The sequence below is a fragment of the Gymnogyps californianus genome, chromosome 15, assembly GCF_018139145.2.
Source record: "Gymnogyps californianus isolate 813 chromosome 15, ASM1813914v2, whole genome shotgun sequence".
Taxonomy (NCBI): domain Eukaryota; kingdom Metazoa; phylum Chordata; class Aves; order Accipitriformes; family Cathartidae; genus Gymnogyps; species Gymnogyps californianus.
This window is the reverse complement of record NC_059485.1, coordinates 16,909,761-16,919,806: the sequence shown is the minus strand read 5'-3', so window position 1 is coordinate 16,919,806 and position 10,046 is coordinate 16,909,761. Positions and strand designations below refer to the sequence as shown.

At 50.7% G+C, this 10,046-nt stretch overlaps 1 protein-coding gene across 2 annotated transcripts; it reads right to left on the bottom strand.

Moving 5' to 3' along the window:
- Positions 1-66: 66 nt before the first annotated feature.
- Positions 67-8,740, bottom strand: INTS15 (integrator complex subunit 15). Of its 2 annotated transcripts, XM_050906242.1 has the most exons (8): positions 8,549-8,740; position 8,483; positions 7,414-7,577; positions 5,988-6,153; positions 4,035-4,095; positions 3,568-3,800; positions 1,819-1,858; positions 67-1,192 (listed from the first exon to the last, which is right to left on the bottom strand). In XM_050906242.1, exons 1-8 carry the CDS (start codon positions 8,738-8,740, stop codon positions 985-987), a joined length of 1,065 nt encoding a protein of 354 aa, XP_050762199.1. In that variant the 3' UTR covers positions 67-984. The 2 variants fall into 2 exon arrangements, with proteins under 2 accessions (XP_050762199.1, XP_050762198.1); XM_050906241.1 differs by lacking the exon at position 8,483 and having other exon boundaries at positions 3,568-4,095; positions 7,414-7,635.
- Positions 8,741-10,046: the final 1,306 nt, after the last annotated feature.

Here is a 10,046-nt window from a genome sequence, read left to right as displayed (position 1 = left end):
CTTTCTTGCTTTTTCACCCAGCAGAGGGGGCTCAGGGCACACGGCGTGACAGAGAAGAGCTCAACTAACGGGGCTAGGCGGCGTGTTTCGCTGTAGTGCCAAGAGCAGCAAGTTCTGCCGCCCTTCCCGGGACGCTTCCGCACCCGCCTGCGCCTCGCTCGGAGCTGGCCAGTGCGCCGCAGCCAGCCTCTGGCCAGTTTTCCAGGTAGCATTAATTAAACGCACCGGATCTCACCCCAAAGTTTCATGAATCACCGACTGAGGCGTGTGAAGAGGGCATTTCCCGAGCCTGGAGGACGATGGGTCGCTGCAGCCACGAAGGGGTTTTGTTCCCTCCCTAGCACCGGCCTAACGAGTTGGACCTTCTAATCGCTGTTTGAAAGATAAAGCGGCAGAATTATTTTACGCATCTTAAATTGTTTCCTTTAATAGGAAGTGCTGCTTTACTCTACCTTGTGCTTCTGAAACAAACATTTGTGTTCCAAAAATATACAGTGTACACATACTCTGTAGCTATAGATACAAACATTTACAAAGAAACGAGCAGGCTGGAGCGGACTAGCTTGAAAAATCTCACACCTTTCTTTCTGGCCCTCCTAGAGCTAGACTAGCTGGGCTCACTGTGCCATAAACAGATCAGGGCTACTGAAAAACACATGATTGAGAAGTATCATACCCTTGGTGATTATATGAAACAATGTGGATTAAAAAAATTTCCACACACTGCAGAGGTTTGGAGTTTCTGTTGCCTCTTCCCACCCCCTCCTTTTGTCCCTACGATCTGCCTTAGTATCTGCATCCCACATCCAAATCGACTGCAGCCTACCCGTCTGTGTCTTCTCCACTGCCGAAGGACTGATCCCTCACGCGGGCATTGCTCAGCTTTACACCAAAGAGGAAAATGTGGTTCCCGAAACATTTGGTTTCATCTGCAAGGCTTCCTCAAACTAAGGGAAACTGGGTACACTCTACAGTCTTAGCATTTTAGCGAATGGGTCGGTACGGGAATGTCATTCCTGGTATAAATGTTTGTACGGGGTGAGCCGGGAGCGCCGGGTGAGCCGGGAGCGCAGGGTGCGCGGCGTGCGCGGGGTAGCCCAGAGGAGGCGTATGGATATGAGGATAAAATCCTGGTGGCAGAGCGCCATGGGTCGGTTGCTGTACTGGACCTGAAATCACCAGCTGGAGCAGGCTGTGGAGAGAAATTCAGACAAGCGTGAGGATTATTTAGAGAAGGCTTTTGTCATGGCTCTCCCCAGCCCACAAGGGCCTGGCTCTAAGAACAATTCGTAACCAACACACAGCACTGCTGAGAGGCAAGAGGACAGTGATTCAATTATGCTCTTTACAGCTTCCAGATTTTTTTTTTCCCCTCTTTCCCTTTTTTTTTTTTTTTTTAATAAAAAACTTTGTTGCTCTTTGCAAGGAGGCAAGAAGCAAAGTGCAGTTGCGCAGTTCAGCTTAGGGTCAGGTAAAACAAGCAGGGAGTTGGGGATAGGACAACTCTGGGGCAGGTTCCACACTGTAATTTCATTTTCCCTTTCTGTGCATTTGTTCTAACACAGGCTGACAGGCTGAGCAAGATCATCTATATGGTGGGAGTCACTGAAGTCTCCTTCAGTCAAGAGTCCAGCTTGCAAGGGAAGAAGTAACCACCACTGTCTATCACCTTTACCCTCGTGATAAACAATGTGCAAATAAAGGCCAACTTCCAGAAAGTAAACACAAATTTTTAGAGGCGATTTTGTCTCAGCAGCCCTCAAGTGTGTGTCTTGAAATATGCATCAAAACCAACACAGCTGTAGAAAGGTCTCTTACTTGTTATGCGGTAGCCTGGAGCACACAGTTCTCAAGTCATCTGAAAGAGGACAGAAGACATAACAATAAGGGTAAAGCAGAAATTAGAGCATTTTCTTCTCCACTCTCCTTTCCAGGAAGATGAGATTACTGAAAAAGCTCCAGTCATCAACAGATCCAGAATCCCATTCTCAGGCCAAAAACTTCCATAAGAGAGAAAGTGTTTCTCCATCTCACCAGTCATTAACCTCAGCTTTCCACACCAGACACTTTATTGTATGTTTGACATTTAACCTACGCTGCCGTACGGGAAATGCAGCTTCATTTCAAGGCAGACCAAGCCTTAGCATAGAATTTGCAATACCAATATACTAACAAGAAGTAACTAAGACACAGGAAATACAAGGTATGACTCTGCCCACTGAATATCGCATTTATGATGAGAAAGGCATCAGGTCAAAGCAAGGCAAAGCTTACCCAATACCTGTTTTGTATTGGTTTGGGTTTTTTTTAAACAGTGCTAGTGTAAAGAAAGGGTTGGGTTTTTTTGCTGAGGTCTTATCAACTAGAACTTGCACCTTTTTTACAATCTCCAAACTTCTCCTAAAGCAGAATAGCTAGAACCACAGTATTTAACAACATACCCTGTTGCTAGAGTCCTTTCAGGAATAGCTTGAGAACAAAATCCTGCCTTTGTAGATAAACGCGCTCCTAAACCACTGAAATAACTGGTATTTTTGAATTACCTTCCACTTCTGAATTACCTTCCACTTCTACAGTAAGAGCAAGCACTCAGAATGTACCAGGTAAACAGCTAAGAAAAAACATAGCTGAAATAAGCCATCAACTCAAAACCCCCACTTTTCTGCTTGTTCTTATTACACCCAGAGCTCCTTTTATAAAAGATTAGAAAGAAGAACATTGAGATTTGGCCAGCAGCATTGGTTCAGCCAGTGCAAAAGCCTCAGGCACCTGCTTAGGCAGAGGCCGCTCTCTGCAGCCGGGGTCTGCACTAACTGTCCTGGCTGTTGGGGAGCTTTAAGCCTTCTGGTCACACTAAAAATCGCCTGTTTTCAAGACAAGGTATCAAGAAAACAGTCTGTCTGTCTGACCCTGCGCTGTGTTGAGGCACTGCCCTTTTTCATCTCTGCAGGTCTTTCGGAAAGAACTGGTTTTAGAGACAGGAAAGACAGACAAAAGCCCCATTAGCAGGCTTCTTTACTAAGTTTAACTGAAGTCATACACACTGTAATGGGGTCTCATTACAGCAGAGCTGAAGGCCCAGAAATTCCAGATGAAGGGTTTTTGTTTGCTTTTCAAATTCCTTGTCTAGCACACTCACCCCATGGGTTTATCTGCTTCATGGACTCTCCTCCAGCAGGCAAACTCAGAGAAGTCAAATTGAAGCACAATTAAACAGTGCTTTTTAAATAGTAACAAGCAATTCTGAGGGGTCAAATTTGTCCCTGTGCCAGACACCCAGATATAACCCCCTTGTGCACACGGCAAGGTCGAAGATCAGTTCTTCAGCTCTGCAAAGCAACACACCAGTCATCTGCATCAATGATCTCTCCTTTCTTCCGCCCCATCCAGTTATTTTTCCTGAACTATTTCTTGCACTATCACTTCCTAAGAGCAGCAAACTACTACTTCTGCTGTGAACACGTTGATCTTTACTCCCCGCACCCCAAAACTCGCTCTTACAACTTCTGCACACTAGAGGAAAAGAGTCCCGTGCCAGGGTCTCTGCCAGCCCGACTGACAACTTACCTCTAGTGCACAGGAGTGCTCCCGATGCCATGGCCACTTGCAAAGCCTGAGCCAGTCTGTCTAGAGCCAGTTCAATCTCTTTGGATGCATTGAGAGGATTGAGTTCGTCAGATAGTCTGTTAATTTCCTCAACGAGTGGAACCACGTGGTCAAAGGGTACTAGCCCCAGGCGCCCATAAAGGTTCTTCTCCGTTAAATGCCCCTGAAGCATCATAAGAACCTGCAGGACACTTAGATGCAGTTTTGAATACAGCTGATGGCAATCTCTGTCTTCTCCTGAAGTCGAGTCCTTGGCAATTTTGCTGGGGGGATGTCCATTTGAGAGAGAGGCTTTCTTCTTCCTTTTATAAGCCAAGGGGGCCTTCACGCACCAACGGATCAGTCCAGTCAGCGGGGTGAGCTCTAAAAACCCTATTGGCAGGTTGGCTGCAATTGGAGTGTTTAGAAAGGTGATGAGGATCAAGCGGGGGTCTTCAAAGATCCAGGAAACAATCAACTCAAGCAGATCCGAAGGAGGGATGAGGTCATCTGAAGAAAGGAAAGTTATTGTTGGGTAAGCGAGCCTTGCACTGAAGCACAGGACAGCAGTCTTTAATTAATCTCTCACACACACCCTTCCTGCACTGTCACAATTACAATTTCAGAACCTCCCCAACTCTGCTGGTTTTTTTCAAGACACCAAAGGTAGACGTCCTTTGTCCCAGCGAAGACACCATGTTCCTGTCAACTTCACCTTCTCCACCTTTTCTGAAGACACTACCAAATGCCAACGTTTATCCCCTTTCCCAGCAAAGCTTCTTTTGTCATTTTCTTCTCTCCCACCCATCACCTGCTCACTTTCTCTCTAAACTCAGTCTCCATTTATTCCATTTATCCCTTGCCACAGGAAGTACAATGGGCAAGGGAATAGGAAAACCTCGTTGGCACTTCTTTCTCTTCACCCCAATCATTCAACTCATTTCCTTTTAGACTTAACTAAACAAGCACGTCTTGTGGAAAAACTTAACGCAACAACACAATCACATGACAGGTAAAGGATTATGAGATTATGTAAAGCTTCAAGTAAGAAGTGAAAGGTGGTCATGAACTGCAGCTTCACTACAGACAAGAGAAACATTGACTTCACAGTAATCGTGCATCATCGCGTCACAGGGGCAGACTACTGGATTGAGCAACATGCTTTTGTTGCGAGTTGTGTACAGTGTCAACACAAGGCTCAGCACAGAACTATCCAGGCAGGTCTTTTGTACCTGAACTGACCTGTAGGACAAATCATCTGGACTACAGAATTACTAATGTGCACTGGATACAGAATTGGTATTTTCCAGTTTTTAGCTTTTCTGAGACCTCTGAGTATCACAGATACTGCTGTTTGTGTGATTGACTCCTGTCCTCAGGACACGGTGGAGACCGCCCAGTTACAGATCGCTCTTTGAAGAGCGAGCTTCCTTTTCTTGTGTCACCAATAACATCTCAAATAAACTAAGGAATTAAAAAAAATTACTTCGTATAACTCATGTTATTTCCTTTCTGACATGTCTTTTAATTAGTTGGATGAACTTCCAAATGGTTGCACAAAACAGATATAAAATACTGAGGAAGGATATGCTGCAAGCTCTACCAAATACTTTTTTCAAAAAAAGTCTAAGCCTGCACCTCTCTCTCACTAATGCCAATCTGGAGAAGACCGTGCAAAACATTTCCTTTATTGATAACAAATAGTATTTGCTTTTTTGGAATATATGTGATGTTGGTATTTAGTGTATGGTTGTTCCCTAGTCTACCACGAGCTCTCTGTCTCTCTCGTTGAGTAAAGGTAAATCAATCTTATTTTAGACACGTGCATGTTTCTAGTGTCTGAGCAACAACAACGTGAGACAGGTCATACCACTAGCTGGTCACACATACATTTAAAGAGTGCATTGGAGGTACGCTGTTGATTGTGTTTCTCGTCACTGCTCGACAGAAATCCTGCTCCAGCTTGCAAACATTCAGAATTTGTGTTTCTCCCCTTTTTGGAAGGAATCGGACTGACAGCCCTGAGTCTATCTGCTGGGTAGGTGACACACAATAGGGAGGTCCAACTGCCCAGCCCAGGCAGATCAGCTTTCACTCCCAGAGCTGCTCAATCAATAAGGTCCCCGTGTCCTTTGCCCTCTGTGGAGGATGTTGCCCTTTGTGTCAGGCGTTACCTGGCTGCTTCTCCAGCAAAGACTCGCCCTTCAGCCACTGAGTAGTCATCTTTATTCTCACCCCAGTGACAGATGAGGCAACAGCCAGACTCCTGAGCTGTTTCTGGCAATAATTACATGGTAACAAGCATCTTTAGAATTTCAGCAGTTAATTCGCTTGCAACAGTTAATTTGTGTTGCATTATACTGCACCTCTTACTTCGAAAGACACAGCTTGGAAACACTTACCTGAAGAGAGGTCGTAGAGAGCTGTGACAGATGTAATGAACTGGCAGCAGAAGCGAGGACTGGCACTGAATATCTGCTTCAGCGTCTGGATGGACCCTGGCACCAAGTTGCAGTAGTCATCGACCAAGGCTCGGGCTAGCCTCACGCAATACACAGCAGGGGTTCGCTGCAGAGGTGCGGGACGGCACACAAGAAAAAGCGGATTAAACCCAGTCACAGAAAGTTCTACAGAGCCGACTTTAAAGTTTGCGTTGCCTAAACACTGTGCCTGCCCACGTCACCCAGCCACTTTGCTGTTTCAACATTTGTGTTTCCACTTTCACAAAATTAAAGTGTGCTTTCTCTCTCTCTCTCTGCATATCAAGGATCCACTCAGACAGAAATAAAACTACTATTTCACAATATTAAAATAGATGGTGATATTTTGTGTTTACAATATCTATAGTTTAAAATCAAAACCTTTTGCATCAATATTTTGACTTCAATGGAGATTCTTTTACTACTTCAGCAACATAGTTCTGTAGTTCAACTAGTTCAGTACCAGAACTAGTTCAGTAACCTCTCAGTTACACTTGACATTTTTAATGCGGAAAAAATTCTGTGCAATCCTCATGTCACTTAAAAGCTGCAATCTGCAAAAAACTACACCTTCTTCTGCCATCCAGGTTACATCCCCTCCTTCCCTACCAAGGCTCACCAGGTGGGAAAAAGAGGGACCCCACAGAAACAGTACTGGCCTGCCTTCTCCCACCCTTCCCCTCCCAGCACAGTCTTTCTGCTCTTCCCCTTCTGTAAAGCAGGTGACTTCTGCATATCCCGCAAATGCAGCGGGAACAAAGATGCACTTCCCAAGGTCTACAGTGGGGAATCTCAATGGGAAAGGAGGAGATATAGGAGATCCCTGACATACTGCATTCACGGATATGAATACCAGACACAGGTATTTTGTGCCCAAATCTAAAGAGGGAGGTTTGCCTCTTCTGCCATGCGCAAACTTGCACATCAGGCACAGTTTATTTCCCAAACTCCAGAGTTGGCTTCTTTGGGCAACGTGACCACAAACTGCCATGGTTTTGTTCCCTGTGTTGGTCGAACCCTCCACTGACCCCCTTCAACATGGCGGGGGGAGGAAATAATCAGTACAACTTTCACTGACAGTAAAAAAACCCCAATTTTCTTCTGCCAGTGCAGCACATAAATGGATTGGCAAAAGCTCTTCCTCATGCTGGAGCAAAGGAATGTGGGGTGAACGTAGCTGCAGCAGCAGCCAGCTGTTATATCAGCTTAAACTGCCACGGAGGAGCAGCTGACTGCAACCGGCTGTCACGAACCGTTACGTGACATTCTGCCCCAGTTCAGCCCTACCCATCGTGGCACACTCCCTTGCTCCTTCCCTGAGACTGCCCTGCTGGCACAGAAGCTGTACCTGCAGCCAGAAGGCAGCACACTCCAGAACAGGAACCCTGCACACAGCCACCGCCATGGAAACCAGTTTTCCTAGTAAAGCCATCCTGCTGTCATCTGCTTTGTTTCCTTGAGGGCTGAAGAGAGATGAGAAAATGATCTGCCGGACTGAATCCTTGGTTTGCTCTTGGAAATAATTGCACATAATCTCAAGGAGCTGAAGTTCCTGAAGTGAATTCAATCTCTGAAAGAAAACAAAAGCAAAGCTGCAAAATACACTGGGGCTTTTGAAGAACCAAGAGCCGCTTTGGTGAAAAGACAGGAACAGTAAAGGCTGACAGCTTCCCTCAGGTGTTAGAAACTCAGTCTTTATGCACAGCACACATATTCAAGCTTTCTGAACCACCACTGCATTTACACAGTCACCCTGAAAAGCTCTAGGTTGTATTTGAATACTTGGATACCCAAGACTGGTGCTTGCTGCACCTGCAAGTGCTGCCCATGAACTGAGAGATGAGACCGACAGCAATACTGGGGTGAAAAAATATTTCCTCCCTCTGCAAATAACAGCACTAAGGGTGCTGCTGGGCAGCTGGGGGGATCACAGCTGGGCCCACCAGCCCACCAGACCCCAGGCCCGTGCACCCCGACATTCACCAGCAGCTGCGGTTTCTGGTTGCTGCTCTCTGGGAGGCCCCCATCCCAGCTCCATCCCATGCCCAGCCGCAGCACTGTGAGGCTGTGGGCAGTCCTCAGGGGCCTCGAGGCCCACCACATCTCCCCAGGGCCCTGTCTGGTCTCCCAGAGTCCTGGCCAGTTCATCGTGGCCTTGCCAGCTAGCCCCCCCCTCCCCCCAAAACCCCTCAGTCACCAGCACCCCAGGGACCCCGTCCTGTCCTCTTGGGGCCTCGGCCCCCAGCACCAGCCCCTCCAGGGATCTTGTCCTGAGCTCCTGAGGTGAGGCCTTGCCCTCCACAGCCACTCCCTGGGGCTGCGTCCGGCCTCCCAGGGTGCTGCCTGGCCTTACACCGCCAGCCCCCAGGGCCTGCCCGGCTTCTCCCGGGCCTCGGCCTCCACCAGCCCCCGGGGACCCTGCCCGGACTCTCAGGGCCCCGCCAGGCCTCGCCCCCCCCAGCCGCCCGGCGGTCGGGGCCCACCTTGGGCGGAGCGCCGCGCTCCTTGGGGACCTGGAAGAGGAACTCCTCCAGGAGCTCGGCGGGGCCCTTGTCGACGAGGGGCAGCGGGGCGCTCTGCAGCTGGCTGCTGAAGTAGATGTCCAGGTGGTACAGCACCTCCTTGGCGGCGCTCAGCGCGTCCCGCCGCAGCAGCGAGTGCCGAATGTCGCTCATGGCTCCGACCCTCACCGGGAACGGACACCCCCCCACCCACCCCCCCGGTCCCTCCTCCTCCTCCCGCCGCTCCTCCGGCCCGGCCCGGCCCCGCTCGGCGCGGCGCGGCCTCCCACAGCGGCGGAGGCGCAGAGCGGATGGGCGCTACGGCAACCCGCGCCGGACAAAAAGGGGCCAGGCGCACCCGCCGCTAGCAGCGCCCCCTGGCGGCCCCGCCCGCAGCGGCGAGGGAGGAGCGGCGGGGGTCGGGGGGGGGGCGCTGAGCCCTGGGGCTGACCTGGGGGGTCTTCGCCCGGGAGGGCACGGGCCCTGGGGGATCTTGGCCGGGGGGGGGGGGCTGGCTCTGGGGAGCCGCAGCCCCGCTCGTGGGGTCTAGACCCAGCCTTGATCCCACTGTGGGGAGCGGGGTGCAGGCCCTGGCCCTGCTCTGGGGGGTGCTTGGCCCCGGGGGGGGGGGGGGGCTGGCAGGGCCCCCCCAGCCCTTAAGGAGCACCGCGCACTGCAGGGGCCCGGCACGGCCCTCCTGGGAAACGTGGCAGCTGCCTTTGGAGGCCGAGGAGCGCCAGGACATCAGCCAAGGCCGCTGGGGCAGGGCTGGGGCGAACCCTGGGAACGTGCGGGGTGGGGGGCCACCACCCCCTGGCACCGCATGGGCCCCCCCCCCCCGGGGACGGGGCCTGCCCCGGGGTGACCTCCTGGGGAGGGTCTGGGGACAGGCACCACGGCAGGGACCCGTCGTTTTTGGGGACTCCCAGCTCGGCTCCGCACCCGAAGACCAGAGCTGGCGTGGCCACGCCGGGAGGCAGCGGCTGCAGTCAGCCCCCAGCGCTGGGCTCCTGCCGGCCCCGGCACGCTCGCCTGAAACCGGCTTGTTGGAAATGTGGGGTGCCGGATAGGAACGGTTGGCGTTGGTGAAATAAACACTTTTTAAGAGAAATTGTAGCTGGTGATGAGTGAGAGCTGCCCACGTCCCATATTGGGGAGCTGCCGTTCCCCACGAGTCGTTTCTGGGACTCGCTTACACCTCGCAGGTCTCTTGTTGGCGTTTTTATTGATTCAGGGACATTCTTGGCCTTACCTGTGGTGGGAGGTATTGGCACTGGTTGAAAGGGTTGTTTTTTTCACTGAGCAGACCTTTATTTCCGTGAAAAATGCCATATGGAGCCTGCGGCCTCGCACGCTCCTTGGCTGGGCAACCATTTGGCAAGGTGAGCGTGTCCTTCCTCATAAATGCAGGTGCAGCTCCTTCCCCTTCCAGAGACTTTGGACGACACCAAAGGTACGTCCCGCTCCCCTCTCCTCCCGC

Bases quoted from the DNA above. Each gene is read 5' to 3' on its own strand.
- INTS15 (XM_050906241.1), bottom strand. From the start codon at position 8,740: ATGAGCGACATTCGGCACTCGCTGCTGCGGCGGGACGCGCTGAGCGCC. The intron at 7,636-8,548 runs GTGGGCCCCGAC...GTTTTCTTTCAG, and splicing joins AGCGCGGCGCTCCGCCCAAG to AGATTGAATTCACTTCAGGA. The intron at 6,154-7,413 runs GTACAGCTTCTG...GCACCTCTGCAG, and splicing joins GTGCTGCCTTCTGGCTGCAG to CGAACCCCTGCTGTGTATTG.